Source organism: Morus notabilis, unplaced genomic scaffold, assembly GCF_000414095.1.
Source record: "Morus notabilis unplaced genomic scaffold, ASM41409v2 Scaffold324, whole genome shotgun sequence".
NCBI classification, from domain to species: domain Eukaryota; kingdom Viridiplantae; phylum Streptophyta; class Magnoliopsida; order Rosales; family Moraceae; genus Morus; species Morus notabilis.
In genome coordinates, this window is record NW_010362325.1 from 15,001 (window position 1) to 35,610 (window position 20,610).

Sequence of the window (20,610 nt, forward strand, 5' to 3'; positions counted from 1 at the left end):
ATGCGACTTGTGATAAGTAATAACTAGTAACCTTGAAAGCCACCTCACCTCTACCGAGGAAACGAGCATTTGAAGTTTTAGGTGTCGTTTATTTTATTATTTTTAATTTTTAATTTTAAATTTTTATATTTAAAATTTTTTTAAAAATATTACATTTAATTTTTTTATTACAATTAAAATTTTTTAAAAAATATTATATTTTAACTTAAATTAAAATTTTAAATTTGTAAAGTGAATTAGGAGACATACGGCCATATGGTCCATATATTATTATGTAGTACTGCACTTTCCTCCTTTCATACGTACGCATATAGAAATACAATTATGAGCCGAAAAACATATCTCTTCGTCTATATACATATACATATTAAAAAAAAATATTTTGGTAAGGCTTAACGAGGTGATCTAGGATTAAGAGCTGGTGGACATTTGGTCAAACTAACCTTCCCGTCCTTGTAATTATCTTAAATATCTCTAATCTTCTCATAAAGTAATATATAGGGTTATTTATAAAAATAACATCAATTACAATAATTATTTTATAACTAGCACTATTTTTTTATATTTTTATTTTTAACACTATCACATCAGTAATTAAAAGACTCACAAAGTTAAATTGTTAAAATTATTCATTCAATATCATATTTCAGTTTCTCTATTCAATTTTTCTCTCTTCATTTAAACTCTATCATTTTTCTCTCTTTCTCTTTCTCTCTCTTCATTTGAACTCTCATATTTTCTCTTTCTTTCTCCTCTCTCTCCTCACTTAAACAAATTACATATATATTTTCTATTTCTTTCTTTTTATTTGAGCTCACAATTTTTTCTCACCTTCTCTTTCTCTCTGTTCATTTAAGCTCCCACATTTTTTCTCACTCCCTCTCTTTCTTTCTCCGCTCTCTCTCCCATTCTCCTTATATGAACAAGTTGCATATATTTTCTAGAGGCGTTTAATCTCAATTTACATCTAATACGCGCCACAACCTCATTTAGAAGTGTTAATAAAGAGCACTTTAACTTTTTTTTCCACAAATATGGTAAAGAATCTTAAAAAAAAAACGTCTAGGTTATGATTTTGAGGGAAGCAATTGGTCAAATTTGTTTCCAATTTGAATAATAAATGGAATATCAGTTAGATTTACTTTGTGAGCATCATTATGTTCGCAAAACAATAGGTGTGTTTGGAACTCGTTCAAAAATGATTTCATTTTTTGTATGAAAATAGAAATGAAAACGTTTTCAATCTCAGACATAAATCATTTTTAAAAATGTGTTTGGTAGTTTTATCAAGATATTATTTTCAGTATAAAAAAACCCCATTAATGTCTCTCTCTACTCAAGAGAGAAGAAAACGAAAATAAAAAATGAAAAAATGACTTATTTCTCTATCATTTTACACTAAACCAAAAAATCATTTTCATTTCTCTTTTTTGTCTTTAATTGTGCTAAACACCGTTTTGGAATCATTTTTATTTTTTTATTCTTGAAAAACGTGAAAAATAAAAATAAGAACAATTTTAAACACGACAAATAATTTTCGTTTACCAAGTAGTCATTACGATAGTGACTAACGGTAATTATCGTTGTGACTCATATAGTAATTATCATAATTACTAGTGGTCATAATAGTGATTACTAACATCATATGCTAAACTTTTTTTTTTTCATGAGTGGGATTTTAATGCTAAATTAACTTTCAAATTAGTTCTCTTAGATACACAATTCAAACGTTCTTTTTTCAAGGTTTCTTATTTTAGATTTGTGAGTTATGCATGTTTTATAGGACGTCGGAAGGCCAAGAGAATACCCGTTGGATTCTTGATGGAATTTAAGATCCGTAATGCAGAGGTGGCACATAGAGAGGTGAGAGGTGGCTCTTGACTTATTAGTTTACCTATTTTTTTAACCTCGACCGGCGGATCAGTTTGAGTACTCTATTACTAACTTATCCACTGAAACGTGGATTGTCGACATTGTTCAAGATTTCTTTTAATGTTGGTTACACATTTGTCTTCGCACTTTGGAATTTTGAACTTTTGGTATGAGTATATTTGATGTTTTGATGTCTTGTTTGTTTATTTTTTTTTAATTCCATTTTAAAAGAATTATGAAGCACAAATATGCTGCTACGGTGGCTAAAAAAAAGTTGTTTAGTGAATAATTTAGGCATTTTTTATTCAGAAAATTGATTATGGTCATTACAGAAATTATTATAGTGTGTCAATTCAACTACTTTGTCCTGCTGGTAGTAGGATTTCTTTACTGCTTATACATCAAATAAAAAAACTACCAGTAGAATCTAAAAAAAAAAAAGTTATTAGTGAATAACTTAGGCATTTTTTATTCAAAAAATTGATTATGGTCATTGCAAAAATTACTGAGTGGTCATTTTAGAAATTACTGTAGTGTACTAATTAAATTATTTAGTTTTACAAGTAGTAGGATTTTTTTACCGTTTATGCATCAAATGAAAAAATTAACAATAGAATCTTAAAAAAAAAAAGTTAGTGAATAACTTAGGTAGTTTTATTCGAAAAATTGATTATGATCATTACAAAATTTACCGATTGGTCGTATAAAAAATTAACGTAGTGTACTAATTCAACTATTTTATTCCACATTTACACAATTTTTTGGTTAATAAAGAGCACTTGGACCTTTCGTCAGAGAAATTTATACAGGGCCAGCGAAAGAATGATCATTATATGGTATCTAATTAAGCTATAATGAGTCACTCTTAAGTTAATTGCGAGAGTCAATATATAATGTTATTATATATACCTAGATCATAATTCTACCACATGAATAATTAGTACGTATTGTAAATATATATTAATATGGTTCATGAATTGCAAGTTACATGATTAATATATATTAATAGGATCAAACAGTAGTAGCAATATGCTTGTTGTTGTGGTTTTCAAATACTTGTCCTTATTGCCCAGCAGCAGCAGCAGCAGTGGGTACACCAATTATTGATGGTTCTGGAGGGGAATATCATGTAATTCAAAAAGTAGACGAGGCTTAGAGCAGCCAAAAGCCAGTAGAAGAGGTCAAGCCTGTCTTCGTGAAGATCATGTTACTGCTGCTGGACGGAGAATGTCTGGAGTTGGGCTAAGATGGTGTTTAAGAAAGGGGGGAGAGAGAGAGGGGAGGGGCGGCGGGGAAAAGAGAGAGAAGAGAAGGAAAACGTATCTAGAGTTCTCAATAATATACATGCGTTAAGTTCTTAAAATGTGACAGTGTTAAAATAAAAATACGAAAAGTTAATCATAATCCTAACATAATTATTGTAATTTGTGTTATTTTTGTAAATAACCCTAATATACATCTATATTTACCACAAAGGGATTTTTGATAATTAGAGAGAATAAGAAATGTGTGAATGACTTTGCCAAGAATTAACTGATGCCAAAATGTTCAATATCTACTTGTGTAACTAGTAACTACAAAATCACCTAGAAATAATATCCACAGCTGATTATGTATCTCAAAAATCACGCATTTAATTGTTATTCATTTTGGCTATCACTCTACTAACATTTCCATATTAAGATTTCCATATGCATCCAAGCACACCCAAGAGTAGTTGTCGGACAAAACCGAGACAGTGTAACGCCAAAATGCTCAAAACCGCTGTCCATTTAGACACAGGAGAGTTTTGCTTCAACTCTTGCCTTACGCTTACCTTATCTTTTCTCCATATGTTTAATTTTATGATTCTAATTAGGGTTTTTTCTTTTTTTTTTTTTTCTAATCAACATATCCGACCCTTATCATAGCTCAAGGGTTAACCCGAAAACCATTCATCAGTAGTTGTCTTGTGGTGTGTGCAAATATTATATGCCCCTTCAAACAACGTAAAGAATGATATACATTCCTCTCATTTCTTAAGTGGAATTTCTTTGTAATTTGCCATCACCACACACCTCTGCCCTCCTCACAATCACACACCAACATCAGTTTTATACATACATACATATATATATATATATAATACTCTAATTTACGCGACATATATTCGTTGCAACAATGCTAAAAGACGTATTTTTTTTAATAATTATGTTCTAACGGACCACTAACTGAAAGGTCGAAGTGAATGGAACTAAACATGTTTGAATCAAATAGTAGTTTATTTTTCCTTTGGGTAACTCCTGTTTTCTGCCCAAGAGAAAACTAAGCATATCCAGTCCGCGTGTGTGTTAACTACCTCATATCAACAAATGGAAGTACAAGCATCTCTACAAAATTTCAAACTTTTCTTCACAAAAAAAAAAAAAAAAAAAAAAAAAGAGAAAGTGATTTACAACCAAGAAATTCTCAACCGGGTATAACTTTGGGAACTAGCTAGACAAATGGAAGTATAGTTGCAATGCAATTCACCAAGGTTTCAAATCCCCCTTAGGCCCTGCAGTCCAATTCAAAACCCTCTCACCAGGCATCAAGTAGACACTCTTGTCATGAGGCAACTTGCGAGCTAGCCCGTTCAGTATCTGATGAAAAGCGTCGCCAGGCTGTGCAGGCTGCGGGAACATCATTGCCCGTTTCATGAAAGGATTTGCAAGCAACCTCTGCTTCCTCAAGATCACTTCCGGCGGAATGGATGTGAGGATCTCATCTAGCTTTGGCACATCTTCCTCCGCCACAAACACTCCTATTTCCTCCCAAGGGATAGCGTCCGCAAAGGGTAAAACTATGTCGTCGGCTATAATCACAGGGATGCACCCGAACACCACTGCCTCAACTAGCCTAGGACTCCACGGCGCCCACCCCAGAGGGCACAAACAGAATATGGCTCTCTGCATGTCTTCATAGTACGTGGTTGGGTGATCAGTTGAGATGTCAAACAGAGGGTTGTTCTTAAAATTCTCCCACACGGCTGCTCTAGCACCCCTGTTATCCAAATTCAGTGAGTTGTCTGAAACAATAAATGATAATTCCCATCTAAATTAATGAGGACAAGGCCATGAATCAATGATACATACAGAATATTGTCTCGTTCCTATCTCATATATATTATAGTATATAACCAACATATATCCACTTGAATCAAAGAGGTAGTACTAGTCTCTCTTTTGAGATAGTTATGGTGAAACATCAAATGTGAAGATCTAAGTAGACAGAAATTCAAGCATTGTCTTATCCTACATTAGCCATTGATGACATCTTGGTGACTTTGTTGGATAGAATGACGTTATTTTTTAAGTCAAGATACCATGTTAAGATGGAATCCATGAATATTAGGCTTTATTTCTGCTAACAAGAAAATAACATCTAAAATAAAAATAAAAATTCCATGACTTTTACATACAGCAATCTACAAACTCCCTAAATTCTGCATCAAACATACCTTGCATAGTAACCACCTTCAGGATCATTATTAACATCATAAAACAAACCACGAAAGTAGACGAAGATGGACCGGGGAGTGTCTTGGGGAATCAAGTGGGCTTGCATCTTTTGAGGTGGAGCGTACGGAGGAATGGTGATTGAGCCCTCATTCAAGCACACGTGATTCCTTTGTCCAAAAGTCTGAACCAAAGTAGCACGCTGGAGCAACGGAAGAATTCCCCGCTCAATAGCTTTCTCTTCCTGCACGATATCCGTAGAACATAAAGCTTTTGCCCAAGAAAGAGTCATGGAAAGAAAGATAGCATTAGTACAAGGGAGGGCATCTCAATTTGACCTGATAATGAAAGCAGGCTCCAAAATCATGGGGAACAACAAAGAAGTGATCAGCGCCTTCAGTCCTATTCCAAAAAGGCCAGTTTGAAGAGATGAGCTGAATGGCACTTCTCATCATCCTCGGAGACTTGAAGGGCAAAGGCAAGCCATTGGGAGTGAGATCACAAGTAGTATATATAGGAGTGTAAAACCAGTCTGCTTCCTCAGGATTAAGAGTTCTAACAGGGCTGGAGAGGAGGAATCTGTGCATGAAAATCTCGGCCGCAAACATGTGGTTGAGGCATCTGGGGTCCTTCTGAAGGATTTTCTTGTTATACTTGCTTGGTAGCTCATACACATAAACTTTCAACCTTCCTACTGGATTGTCTTCCAATACATCACCAGCACTTCCTGTTATCATTAATCAGTAAATTCCATTTGGTTATACATACACTTTAGTGGGACTTTGGTTTATTTGGGTTTTTCAAATTGAAAATGAGGTATAATAAAGGAAGAACTAGGAGCATAATTGAACATTTTTCTAGAAAAGCATACATAAACTTTAGAACTAAAAACTTTTTCAGAGGTGGCAAATAAAATAATATTGGGGCAACACAATGTATAAATTGAAGACAAATACTCAATGGAAACGCATTGGGCCAGGGTTGCTTCCTGTATCATTCTTCCATTTTAGTTCCAATCTACTCAAGATAATTTGTGTGAAATATATATATATGCATTGCGCTTAAGATTAATTTATACAGAACTAATTAGTCGACAAAAATATATCAGTATCCTTTTAACTTTTTAACAATTAGTCAACGCAAAATTAGCAACAAATGGAGCAACTAGACGCAAAAATGCTAACTTCATACAATTCTAGTCCACATTAGAACAACAGCTTAGAGACAAAGTTCAAGTGAAAAGAAAAGAAAATAAAATAGATAAATAAATAAATAAATAAACACACGCAAAAAATTACATACCTGAAATTCTCTCGGTACGGACATCACGATGATCAGCATGGATTCCGAGAGAAAAAACAGAAACTAGTAGAAGAAGCAAAACCCACATGCAAATATTCCTCATTTTGTCCAATGCCGGTTGGTTGGTTGAGAAGAAGAAAACGAGAAATGGCCTGTGAGTGGCAGAGAGGGTGTAAGTCTAATATATATACAAAATAATTTTAATATATGCAAGTTTGAAGAAATTATAAGATGGTTGGGACGTCGTGTGGGTAGTAGTTGAGACTTGAGAAGCTTTCTTAGAGTGAAGGTCTTTGTTTTTGTTTTTTCTTTTTTTTTTTCTTAATTTTAATATGATGAAATATGAATGGAATAACAAAAATGGAGGTTTTCATTTCAGGTAGTCGGAAATTGCTTTAAGAAACGGGGAAGATTCTTTTGTGTCTGTCTCTTTCTTTTTTTATTGGTTTAAAAGGTTTAAAACAGAAAATGTTTTGATATGTAATTTTGCAGCAAACAAACTGTGAAAGCTTCATTTGCTTTGCCAGTTTGATGACAAGTCCATCTCACTCGCAAGTCGCAACAAAATTGCTCCTCCTCTATTTGATTAAAAAAAACGACGTATTCTCTCCTAATCGGTTCAAAAGATACGACATATTATTATTATTATTATTATTTTATAAAAAATTAAAGAGTACGTGTTATCGTTACTCGTTTGCGTTGCGTGTAAACGGAAGGAACAGGGAGTTTTTGTTTTAAACGCATGTCGTTTATCCATAGTTAAACGAATATCGTTTACTTGTATGTAAACGACATGTCGTCCAGTTAGAATTAAACGACATGCTTCCACTTGTATTATTTATCTTAAAACGACATGTTAACTGTTCATTTAGCTTCAAACAACGCGTCGTTGAGTTCAAGAATTTTCAATAACAACCCTCCAAAAAAAAAAAAAGAGAAGATATTCAATAACACAAAATCGTCCGTCATAAAGTTTAATTAAGTTTGTGCATAGTCCTCTTAAATTTTTTGGAGGAAAACCTTCAAGTTGGATGATAGTTTGACTATTTTAAAATATAATAATTCAACGAAATTTGATAAAAATATGATTGTTGAAATATATATTCTAGTATTCTGTAGACTATAGATATTTTCGTAACAGCTAAAGAAATTTCATATTATTAAGGAGGGAGAGAGAGAGAGAGAATCTTATGAAAATTTATTCTGAGGCAGATGCATATCAATTTCGGGTCACTTCAAAATGAAGTGAATGGACAACGTAGGGAGTAATGGGACTGGAAATTGAGGTTCACACACAGTATGATTAGATCCCCATACATACATACATACATTCATACATACATACATACATTCATTCATACATACATACATATTGGAAAAGGACTAGTCAAAAAAATGATGCCCCAAACCATCACCAACCAATCCATCACCAATTTTTTTCTGCACAGCACAAGGACCAGAACCCAGGCAGGCTTATGAAACATATATTAGCTTTTGAAATTTCAACCCCTTATGCGTTAAAAAAAAAAAAAAAAAAAAAAGAGAAAAAAGAAATATATATATATATAAGAGTAACGTGCCGAAATTCGGGTGGATTGCACATTGAGGTCGGTGGGCACAGCTGAGCTAAATTTAATTGACCTCAACTGCCTTTTCTTTCGTTTGTCCAATTATCAAAAAAAAAAAAAAAAAAGTCTCTCCTTTCGTTTATTTTTCTTCTTCCGCGTTGTCTTGTCTGAGGCTTCACACTTGAGAGCATTATGGTTATTCTATATAATTTTAATTAATTAATTAATTAAGAGAGAGAGAGAGAGAGAGAGAGAGAGAGAGCAAAAGCAATCGGAATTCGTCGGAGGAGAGATCATCCTGAATCTGGGAGTGGAAGCAAAACATGGACCAAGACGACATCAACCATGTCAATACAAACGACAGAGACAGAGACAGTAATGACAACGGAATAAATGATCATGAAACCAATAACAGAAGCAGCATCGTCGTCGTGGGCTCCGACTTCAATGAAATCGAGAAGAGTAAAGTTGCCATTTTGAAAGCTCTCCTCCAAAGAGAAGACCCTTCTTCGTCCCAGGTTTCATTCTTTTTCTTTTTCTTTTTTTTTTTTCCTTTTCTCTTTTATTATTATCATGTATATATGTTTCTTCCAAGTCCAATTTTTGGTTTTAGTTGTTGTCGTTTGTGTTATGAGTCACGATAATGATAAAACGACAGGAAGTGGATGATTATGAGCTAAGACGGTTCCTGAGAGCGAGGGACATGGACATAGAGAAGGCATCAAACATGTTCCTAAAGTACAGGAGCTGGAAGAAGTCGTTTATGCCGAACGGCTCCATCTCCGCCTCGGAAATCCCACAACAAATCTCTCACGACAAACTCTTTATGCAAGGCTTCGACAAGCAAGGCCGTCCCATTGTTGTCGTTTTTGGTGCCCGGCACAAGCCCGGCAAAGTCGACGACTTCAGACGTATCCTTCACCTATCTAACTACTTTTAACCATTTTCAATTATGCATATTCATTACACCCGCATTGCATTGCATTGAGTATTATTGGTTTTTTTTTTTTTTTTTTTTTTTTTTTTGGGGGGTTTTTTTTTTTTTTTTAAAAAATATGTGCCAGGTAACTCAACTACTCACTCTTCTCTTGTTGGCCACTTTTCTTTTCCTTTTTTTTTTTTTTGTTTTGTTTTTTTTGTTTTTAATGTCTGTTGATAAAGGGGCGACTATAGGTTAGGTAGTTAGAAAATGAGGTGCAAATCCTGGTTTTTAATAGGTTGATGGGGTGAATTAGAACCGGTCATAGTGTTAAGTTGAGCATGTGACATGAATATTAAGCCGGTCAATATTCCAGATTGCGTCTTAGTTTTCTTCCTTTACTTAGGGGTAACAATAAGGCCAAATTATTCAATCTATTTAGACAACCTTACGATCCAATCCAATCAAATTTCAACCTATATTGGATTGGTTGTAATATTTAGCAATATAACATTTGTGGCGAAATCCATTGGATACCTACTGATGCTCGTCCCTCTATCTTTGGTTGGTCGACGTAACTTGAGGCTTTGAGCAGATGACCTTTTTTAGTTCATGATACAGTTTCTTGTATCATTTGTTTTCAGTACAAACAATCTTGAGTTCCTTTTCATTTCCGTCCCATGTTTGATGGAACATTATCCATGATGGTTTGCAAATGTTCCAGAATTCCAAGAAGCGAGGAAAAGTTTACATCCATTGCAGATCTTCAAGGATGGGGATATTCTAACAGTGACATTCGAGGATACCTAGCAGCTCTTTCAATTTTGCAGGTTTGTTTCACTAACAAGGTGCCATAAATTATACATGAATTTAAGATATTGTTCCAATTGCATCAGCATGCTAAACATGTATAGGCAACTAGAACAGACACATTTTAGAATTAACCAAGTCGTAGTAAGGAACTAACTAGTATGAAGTGAGTTTATATATGAATTTTGTTGGACAGGATTGCTACCCTGAAAGGCTTGGCAAGTTATTTATAGTTCATTCGCCTTATATATTCATGACTGCTTGGAAGATGATCTACCCATTTATAGACAGCAATACCAAAAAGAAGGTAATGGCACAAAGAAAACTCTTTTTGTATTAAAACATTTTTTCTAACCATACCAAATAAGGACTCTCAATCTAACTTCTCACAGATAATGTTTGTGGAGAACAAAAAGCTCAAGTCCACTCTGCTAAGCGAAATTGATGAGAGCCAACTCCCGGAACCATATGGAGGCAAACTACCATTAGTTCCCATCCAAGACTGTTGACCTCTTCAATCGGTTCTTTTCCTTTTTTCCCCACCTTTTTTTTTTTTTTTTTCAATTAGTAGGCGTACATTATAACACTATATAACAGTGAGAGGACAAAGTTGGTTCCAAAAGGGCATATATTATTTGGTTCGAAAGGGCCTATATTATCTGTCACACCACAGTTTGAGATCATAGATTAATTATTATTTGTAGGATTTTTTCCCTGCAGTGGAAACAATTTGAGTTACTGATCCATGTAAATCTTACATTTCTCGTCAGCAAAACACATGTTGAAATTTTCATAGATGGTCTCTATGCGAACGGAGTTGTCCTACTCCCTGACGGTGTCTTCCTCTCTGTGGGAAGTTGTATAGCCCAAGGTCTCAAGAATAACTTTGCCGAGAACAAATCTCGTCTCCCGTAAATTTCCCTCCCTAAGCAAGTGGCAATCAATATCAAAATTCTCCCCTCTTCTCACAGCATCCAATATGTTTCGCCAGCAATTCAAAAACTACCGCAGCATCTTGCCCTACATTCTCTGGTATAGAGACCTGAAATGTTTTGTCATTTGATGAGACAATTAGGCAAAAGGACTGTACAAATAAGCAGGTTGAAATAATATTACAAATTACGTATTCTTACCAAACCAGAGCATGGGGAAGTTGAGTAGCCGCACATTGATTCAAAAAGACTCTCAGTGTCGGTTAAAACATGTATAGAATCTTTCACAAGAGTAGCCAAGCCATAAACTTCTTCATCTGATTTAAATGTGAAGTATCTCGAGAGCTCGGGTGCAAAATTAACTTTGACTTGATGAGCATTTTCGCTCGCAAACCTAAAACCTTCTTTCTAGTCTCCATGATATAAGATAGAAGCAAAAGCCAAAACTACAAAAGCATCTTGAGTCTGCAATTCCATTTGGATAATCATGGATTTCGTTCGAGAAAGGGCCATGTAAATAAAGTGACAGCATCTGCTTAAAAGGAGAGCCTTTTGTATCCTCAGTCATCTTCTAAGAAAGATACCTGTTAATTACTTAATTGTGAAGTCACGGTTCAAGGTGCTTCGTTGAATCTCCAGCGAAGGAATGGCATGATTCCACATGTTTTTCTCGCCTCGGAGAAATCAGACCATTCTTCTCCTCCGTCTTGTGCGGGCTCTGTGAGGAAACTAGAGACCTGTTTCATATATCAGACGAGTAGGTAACAAGTTTGAAATGATACAAAGTGCAAAACTGCAAAGAAATATTATGTAGTGCGTGCAGCAACAAACCTTCATGATGGACCGTACAAATTGGGAATCTTTTCCCAAGAACAGTTACTCTATCAAAAAAGTCCGGGATCTACAACAAGATGAGGGTAATGAACGACAAACTTTGAACCATGTAACACGATGCATTTTACAGCAACCTAAATAAATAAATATATACACACACACACATCTTAAAGCAACACTAAATTACCTGGTCATTAGTAGCAGAGGTGACAACATGGGGTTTTGTTAAGAAGCCAATGTCTAACGCTTCCACCCACCAAGTGTTAAAACCTGGATTGTTTTATTATTTTAATGTCAAGTCAGTTACAGAGATTCTTCCATATTGAAGATTTAGGCATTATTCAGTTAGAATTTGCTGATAAGAAGTTTGTTAGAAGTAATTAGCATTCAAGCATTTATGAATTTGTTTTTAATCAGTTATATATATATATATATATATGTATGTATGTATGTATGTATGTATGTATGTATGTACAAACACAGACACTAGAGTGTACTGTGCACATAAAAGGACTTCTTCTCAAATTAATTGTACCTTCATACCATAGACATCTCATGACATACAAGCATTCTGGCTCTAACCCAAAAGTCCTCGAATCCACAATATTCCATTTCTTCATTTCATGGATCGTGGCTAAAATAAATAAGTAATGTACTTGAGCAAATTTAATTGACTACATTTCACCCAAAAAATAAAATAATTGACAAAAAAAAAAAAAAAGCAAACCTTGTCATGGTGCAAAAAGTAGTTAGTAACTATGTATGTAAGTATCACGTATGCGAGTAACAAAAAATGATGAGCTCATTTTGCAATAAATTTGAGGTCGCATTCTGAATATATACACCCAAAAAAAAAAAAAGGGCAGTTAGAGAATAGAGTTTGAGAAAATATGCGTCAAAGGAAAGAAACCCATTGTTGAGTAAATAGCAGGCGGAGGCGGAGGTAGGAGGAGAACGACGTCATTGCCATAGGAAAATCGAAAATACCCAAAATATCCTTAATACCCTCCATACCATTTCTTGGTGAACACTTAAAAATACCCAAAATATCCTTAAATACAAAAAATAATAAATAATAAATCTTTAAATAAAAATTAAAACAAAATAAAAAGAAACACTTCAATTTTTTTCTATACAAGAAAGTTTCGTTTTTAATTATTGGTTTTATTTTAAAAAATAATTATTGGTTTTTTTATTAAAAAAAAAATCTACTATGTGTTTTAAGCTTATCACAAAATCATAACTTCTATTTTGAATTATATTATTAATTTTTATACCTTCAATTTTCAAATTGTTCTTAAAGTTAAACCCTTACCTTATATTTCTTAAATTTGTTCTTGTTTCCTTTTCTTTCTTTTCTTTTCTTTTTTCTTTTTTTTATTTTTTAGTTATATCTTTTTTATAGTCAAAATTGCAAATTAACAGAGAAAAATAAAAATTGAGCATAAATTGAAATTTTTATTTGTAAATATCCAATTCTAAATATAAAGTATGAATTTTTTTTGTAACCTTAAAAATGAAAGGAATAAAAATGAAAATCTTCCTTTTATTATGCATTTCTCATGTCCATCCAACTTATCGGTCGTGTTTGGAATTAATCTCGTTTTTATTTTTCACGTTTTTTACATTTGGCGCAATAAAAACAAAAAATGGTAATGAAAACGATTTTTTAGTTTAATGTAAAATGAGAAAGAAATGAAAAACGACTTTTAATCATTTTTCATTTTTTGTTTTCGTTTTCTCCTCTCTCGAGCAAAGAGAGAGACATTAATGAGTTTTTTTATACTGAAAATAATCTTTTGATAAAACTACCAAATACATTTTTAAAAATGATTTATGTCTGAGATTGAAAACGTTTTCATTTTCATTTTCATACAAAAAAATAAAATCATTTTGGAACGAGTTCCAAACGAGCCCATCATGTTGTGCTTCTTCTTGGACCTCTTTGTCTCAGACTTTGGCTGTGTTTAGAATTGATCTCCTTTTTATTTTTCACGTTTTTCGATAAAAAAAAATGAAAACGTTTCTAAAACGGTATTTGGCGCAATAAAGACAAAAAACGGAAATAAAAATGATTTTTTGATTTAGTGTAAAATGATAGAGAAATGAAAAATTACTTTTAGTTGTTTTTTATTTTTTATTTTCATTTTCTCCTCTCTCGAGCAGAAAGAAAGAAAGACATTAATGAGTTTTTTATACTGAAAATAATCTCTTAATAAAACTACCAAACGTATTTTTAAAAATAATTTCTGTCTGAAATTGAAAACGTTTTCCTTTTTATTTTCGTAAAAAAACAAAATCATTTTGAAACGCAATTTAAACGCATCCTTTATCTTCCTATTTTTACAATAATATTCAGAGACGATGTTTTGGAGAGAACAAAAAGCTCATTCTACTCGGCTAAATGAAATTGATGAGAGCCAACTCCCGGAAACATATGGAGGCTTGAATCTGTCCCCTTTCTTTTTTGTATTTTTTCTTTTTTTTTTTCAAATTTTTCTGTTTAAATAGTAGGCCTGCCGTGAGAAATAGGACAAAATTTGGTTCGAAATGGGCATTTTCTGTACGCTCACAGCCTCACACCACATTTTGACTTTGAGATCATAAATTATTTGTCTAATGCGTTTTCCTGCAGTGAAATTAGTTTTGGATTATTGATCTATGTAAATCCTATATTTCTACTCATTTAACAAGTCAGCTTCATCTCTCTGTTTTCTTCTTACTATTTTGCCAGCTACGCAGTTATTATCACTTCCTAATAAGATGGAAAATCTTGCATTTAACTGGTGGTGGAGGTAAGAAAAAGAAAACCATCTCTGCTTTCAACCCATGAGGATCGAGACCAAATAGAATTCAAATTTTTTATTGAACACCCAGATCAACAAACCTCTGGAAGCAAAGTGAAAAAGAGTTGGTTTTAAAAACAGCACTATCCAGCTTTAATAACTCCTATGATCACTGGAACTACCAATTTGAGTTAAATAGCTCAAAAAAAAAAAATCAGTTGTGTATTATTCAAGACAAACGACACCTGTCCTGAACCGGACAGCAGATACAAAATTTGAATAATTAAAGCATGTCCCAACAGGCAAAAATAAGAAAGTTCTAAACTTTCAAGTTCTCCTCCGATACGGAGAAATGTATCATTTATGAAATCTCATAAAAGAAAAACTGCTCCAGAAAATGATCCTTCTTTATCAATTCTCACCCAATGAGCAGCTTGTTCTCGCTCAAGAAGCTGTAAGTGGGTACCTCTAGATTGTATGGTGCAGGCCCCTTGCGGATCCTGCCAGAAATGTCATAGTGCGAACCATGGCACGGGCAAAACCAACCACCAAAGTCACCAGCATTTGGCAAGGGGATGCAACCCAAGTGAGTGCAGACCCCAATAACAACAAGCCACTCCGGGTTCTTAACCCTCTCCGAGTCCTCTTGCGGGTGACGAAGGGAGCCAACATCGACGCTATTGGCCAAGTTGATGTCATCTTCAGTTCGACGCCTGATAAAAACCGGCTTTCCTCGCCACTTGACTGTAACAGTAGTGCCGGTCTCAATGCTGGACAGGTCAACCTCTACGGAAGCAAGTGCAAGGACATCTTTACTGGCAGACATGCTGAGAACAAACTTGAGGATCAAAAGCCGGATCAAGGAGGCATAGACGAACCTCCCACCTGTTAGGACAAAATAGGCAAATGCGCGCTTGCTGGGGTCACCAGGTGGATAACGTTCATGGTTATGCTCATCATACACGATTTTTGAAGTGGGGTTCTTCACGGCTGCAACAGTAGCTGGAAGTTCAGAGATCGCTCCAATATCATGTCCAGGAACAAGAGCTTCACAAGAAAATCCTGAATACCATGTTTCCCCAAAAAGATGCATCACGAGGCAAATTACTAATCAGCTAGAAACACGTTACTATATTCTAACTTGACTTTGAAAGAAACAAGTTATGAATTACGCACATAACCAAGCAGAAACTTATAAGATCATAAAGAGCCAGTTACATAGGAAATGAAAAGGAGTGTTTCAAGACTCATTAACTTCTGTGATACATATGTGCCACAGGAATTTTCTGGATACACAAATTGTGTCACGCAGATTGCATAAATGCCAAAGGTACCTACTCTCTTCATGTTTAAGCTCGCTGAAATTTCAGCCAGCCTAAAAGCGAACGGATAAAATAAGGAAGCCAAATCACAACCCTAAAACTCCAAAACTCCAATCATTATAACCGCAGCAATAAACAATAGGAAAGCACAAAGATCCTTATTGGAAGTTGAAAAATCAATAGAAAAACCAAAAGCATAAGAAGTTTCAAGAAAAATCACAGAATAGTCATTCAAATTCCCAATTCAATCGACAAATCACAAATTTACATCCCTAAGTTTCCACCTTTCGATACAAAGACCAACCATTTTTCAATTTAATAAATCAAAAAAATAAATAAACAACGAATTTTGTTAATCAATTGAATGAATGAAAACAAAAATCGTAAGCATTGGGATCAAGGGAAAACCCCGTAAATAAGAGGGAGAGAGAGAAAAAGACCTCTGAGAAAAGCAGAAAGAGCGTGAGGATTGAAAGAGGAGGAGAAGAAGGAGGGAGATCTAGAAGAAGAGGAATGGCGATCATCTCTTGGATTGGGAGATATGAGAGAAGAAGCTGAGGCTGTTGTTGTCTGGAGAGGCCTCAGCCATGGAATCGCTGACGACGACAATCTCTTCCCTGCAATTCGCAGCATCTTTCTTTTGATTCAGATTCTGATTTGGATTTAGATTTGGATTTAGGGCTTCTTCTTCTTCCTCCTCTTTTTCTCAGGTTCAAGCCTCCAGAATGATTGAACAAACGATGAAGATGGAACGATGCGATTTTACTTCCCAACGCAAAAACAACGACGACAAGGACCAAAAACAAAGAGCGTTGTTTTTGGGAATTCCAAAACGATGTCGTAAAGGTTATGCCGCTGCCGTGGTATTGCCAATGGGTATGGGTTATGAATGAGTGAATGGTAAAATTCACGCTCAGTATAAAATTCTGTAATTTTCTTTTTAAATTATTTTATTTTATTTTTACTAATCAAAAAAGCATTTGGATAACATGATCCTGCTATCTCGACTTAGTATGGGAGTCATAATAATATTGAGGAATTAGTATCCCAAAACATTTCGAACTTGTAATAATTGACTATATAAATTCACTTGGTTCAGAATTTTTTAATGACATCTCTTTATTTCTGCTTTTATTTCTTTCAGACGCTTGATTAGGAGTAATATTGCTATGGAAGAAGATACAGATATGAAATCTCTAGAACGTCAAGCGAGGAATTTTCTTAATAAGATTAAGCTTTGTTCTCAAAACGACAATGAGAATATGTACAAAAAGTTTCTACAAGCTTTGAAATCCTTTTGGAAGGGACATGTAGATCAAAGACGGGTTTGTGATGATCAAGAAAATTTTTGCTACTCGCCCTAATTTGTATAAAGATTTCAAAAGGCTTTTCTTGAAACAATCAATGGCTACCAAGTCGTCAGTTGAGGTCTCGAACTACGAAACTTGCACCCCAAATTATCGACTTTTACCCGAGAAGGATCAAACAAGTAAGGTCAAATCAGATCGTGACAGCAAAGGATTGAATGATCAAACAAGTGAGGTTGAATCTAATGAGGATCAATTAAGTAAGAAGGAAGAGGACAAATTGATGGCCGAGATTTGTAGGGATGTGTTGAACGTGCAGTGCATTATGATAACTGCCAAATTCACCTCTAAATATATTGAACAAAATGACTCGGAAAAAGTATTAAATCATTTAGAGGATGATAGATATGAAATTGAGGTTTTTTACGAACGCATGAAATTAGCTGCTAAGAAGGCAAAGGAGTTGTTGGCTAAGCTCCAAACATTAGAATATGATGAGTTGGATATTCAAGAATCTATCGATAAATATCTATCTCCTATAAATCGAAGACGCATTGAATAAATATACGGCGTATGGGGCTCGAATACGATAGCAATGTTACGCGAAAAGCCATCAAAAACCTTGCCCAATATAATTCATCGGTTGAAGAATAAAGAAAAAGAATGTGCATCTATTTTAGAGGAGTATATAAAAGTTAATACGTAGTTTTTCTTCAACAATTGAGTTAGAAGCTAGTAGTTTATTTGTTTTTTTTTTTTCATTTTTTTATGCATATATGTGAATGATCCATTAATAAATTGCAATTTGATTCATGTAATGATTTCAAGCTGCCTTTCACTGTTAATGGTTAATTTGAACTATCAAAATGACTCAAATGCCCTTATAGATAAAAAAACGTTCTTTAAAGACAACCTATTTTTAAAAGAAAACTCTCATTAAAAAATAATAATAATAATAATAATAATAATAATAAAAATAAAGAAGAAGAGGAAAAAAAAAATATCAACACTTTAGCTTAGCTCCTCCCTTAAAACCGATCTCTCTCTCTCTCTCAATGTCTCTTAACATCCTCCGGCCAGTTACCTTTCCATTAAGAGCACCCTCCAAACAAAAACAACCTTAATAGGCAAGAACTGTAGGCCTCAAAACGACACCACCTTGGAGGTTTCCTCGAACATCCTGAGACTGGTCTGGTAGTTCTCTGCGGACGAAGGTGAGCCGCCGGGTGGTTAAGGGGGCGAGAAGGGGCAGCTGAGCCTGAAGGCAACCATTAACTGCAATTATGAAATAACTCTCTTCCTCTTTATTTTCTCCTATTTTCCATCCGCCACTCGTCATCCCAACACTTGTGTGCCCATCTTTCTTTCACCTCTGATTTTGGAAACATTTGCCCAGATCATAAAAATAAAACATTTTTCTGGTTGGATTAAATGCCGAAATCTAGGCTGATTACATGGGTTTTACCCAAATCTTGGGATTTACTCCAACTCCACCGTTGCCAAGAAGCAACTATACCAAATGGACAATCGTTAATTCTTTCCGGGTGGAAGGACAAGCATTAATTTTTACCTTCTCAGACAATCATCTCCATGATTCCTTCATCAGTCAACCATAAAGATGGATCTTTTTACTTTAAAAAAAAATTTAAACCAAGAACAGGAGCCTAATTAATCAAGTTGCAATTTAGATTTTTAAAAGTTTAAGATTGATTTTCATTAAGTAAAAATGAGGGCTAGTAGATTTTTTTTTCTCTATTTAAAGAGCCCGTTTGGTTCATAGATTAGAACTATGAGATTAGAACCATTTTCAATTTACGTGTGTTTTCGATTTACTCTAATGAGACATATCTTTGGCATTTGTGACTTGGTCACATTAGCCTTAACAGGATACAAATGTTGGTAAATGATGGACTTTTAAGTTCTTTAAAGGTTGAGTCCTTGCCCCAATGTGAATCTTGTTTGGAAGGTAAAATGACCAAAAGACCATTTGGGTCTAAAGGCAATAGGGCTGAAGATGTTCTTGAACTTGTCCATAGTGATGTTTGTAGTCCCATGAATATCAAGGCAAGAGAAGGTATGAGTATTACGTCACTTTTATTAACGATTACTCAAGATATGATTATGTGTACCTATTGCGCTACAAAAGCGAAACTTTTGATAAATTCAAGGAGTTTCGAACTGAAGTGGAAAAGCAACTAGGTAAACCCATAAAGGCACTTCGATCCGATCGAGGTGGAGAATACCTCTCTGATGAGTTCACTGGATACTTATTAGAGAATGGGATTCTATCTCATTTAACTGCACCTGGCACTCCACAGCAGAATGGTGTAGCTGAGAGAAGAAATAGGACCTTGTTGGACATGGTACGGGTCATGATGAATTATTCGACATTGCCTATATCTTTTTGGGGATATGCTTTACAAACTGCATGTTATCTTCTGAATAACGTGTCAACAAAGTCGGTTCCTAAAACTCCTCACGAGTTGTGGACGGGCAGGAAGACATCTTTGAACCATATTCGCATATGGGTATGTCATGCACATGTCCTGGACAAGGAAGCGAACAAGTTGGAAGCACATTCAGAAGTGTGCATTTTTATAGGTTATCCGAGAAGGACGAAAGGGGGTTATTTCTATAACCCCAAGGAAAATAAAGACGTGATTTCAACGAATGCAACATTCCTTGAGGAAAGTTACATGAACGACTTTAAGCCTCGTAGCAAAATGGTGCTTGAGAAAATATCAAGTGACTTGGTCATACCGATTGTTCCTTTGGAAATCGATCCAATCAGAGTAGAAAAGGAAACCCAACAACAACCTAAGGGGCTTCGGCGTAGTGGGAGGATCAGACATGAACCTGAGAGATTCGTGGCTAATGGGGAAACCTTTTTGGCAGAATCTCTGGAACATGACAGAGATCCTTATACTTATAAAGAAGCTATGGAGGATGTTGATGCAAACCTCTGGACAGAAGCCATGAAAGCTGAGATGAAATCTATAGATTTTAATCTAGTCTGAAAACTTGTAGATCTTCCTGATGGGATTAAGCCCATTGGGTGTAAATGGGTCTACAAGAGAAAGAGAAATGCAGAAGGAAATGTCGAAACCTATAAGGCTAGACTTGTAGCTAAGGGATACACACAAAAGGAGGGAATCGACTACAAGGAAACCTTTTCGCCTGTAGCCATGCTTAAGTCCATCCGCATTCTCTTATCCATTGCGGCTGCTCTCGACTACGAGATCTGACAAATGGATGTCAAGACGGCGTTCTTGAATGGCCATCTTGAGGAAAGTATCTATATGATACAACCAGAAGGCTTTGGGGCTAAAGGTCAAGAGGGAAAAGTTTGCAAGTTGCTGAAATCCATTTATGGATTAAAGCAAGCTTCCTGTTCTTGGAATAAAAGATTTGACCAAGTGGTCAAGACTTTTGGATTCCAACAGAATATGGATGAACCTTGTGTTTATAAGCATATTCAAGAT

The 20,610-nt window shown here is 34.8% G+C and overlaps 3 protein-coding genes and 1 pseudogene across 3 annotated transcripts; 1 reads left to right on the forward strand and 3 right to left on the reverse strand.

Moving 5' to 3' along the window:
* LOC21396312 overlaps window positions 1-3,644 on the reverse strand; it is a 7,947-nt pseudogene extending 4,303 nt beyond the window's left edge.
* A 666-nt stretch (window positions 3,645-4,310) lies between these two features.
* On the reverse strand, window positions 4,311-7,072 carry LOC21396314 (probable beta-1,4-xylosyltransferase IRX10). Its single transcript, XM_024167961.1, has 4 exons — window positions 6,651-7,072; window positions 5,687-6,075; window positions 5,351-5,592; window positions 4,311-4,893 (listed from the first exon to the last, which is right to left on the reverse strand). The coding sequence occupies exons 1-4, from the start codon at window positions 6,751-6,753 to the stop codon at window positions 4,380-4,382; spliced, it is 1,248 nt and encodes a 415-aa protein (XP_024023729.1). The 5' UTR covers window positions 6,754-7,072; the 3' UTR covers window positions 4,311-4,379.
* A 1,171-nt stretch (window positions 7,073-8,243) lies between these two features.
* On the forward strand, window positions 8,244-10,740 carry LOC21396316 (phosphatidylinositol transfer protein 3). The gene is made up of 5 exons (XM_024167941.1): window positions 8,244-8,736; window positions 8,877-9,142; window positions 9,832-9,967; window positions 10,144-10,254; window positions 10,340-10,740. The coding sequence occupies exons 1-5, from the start codon at window positions 8,542-8,544 to the stop codon at window positions 10,454-10,456; spliced, it is 825 nt and encodes a 274-aa protein (XP_024023709.1). The 5' UTR covers window positions 8,244-8,541; the 3' UTR covers window positions 10,457-10,740.
* A 3,959-nt stretch (window positions 10,741-14,699) lies between these two features.
* On the reverse strand, window positions 14,700-16,621 carry LOC21396318 (cytochrome b-c1 complex subunit Rieske-4, mitochondrial). Its single transcript, XM_010101720.2, has 2 exons — window positions 16,262-16,621; window positions 14,700-15,561 (listed from the first exon to the last, which is right to left on the reverse strand). The coding sequence occupies exons 1-2, from the start codon at window positions 16,452-16,454 to the stop codon at window positions 14,918-14,920; spliced, it is 837 nt and encodes a 278-aa protein (XP_010100022.1). The 5' UTR covers window positions 16,455-16,621; the 3' UTR covers window positions 14,700-14,917.
* Between the last annotated feature and the right edge of the window lie 3,989 nt (window positions 16,622-20,610).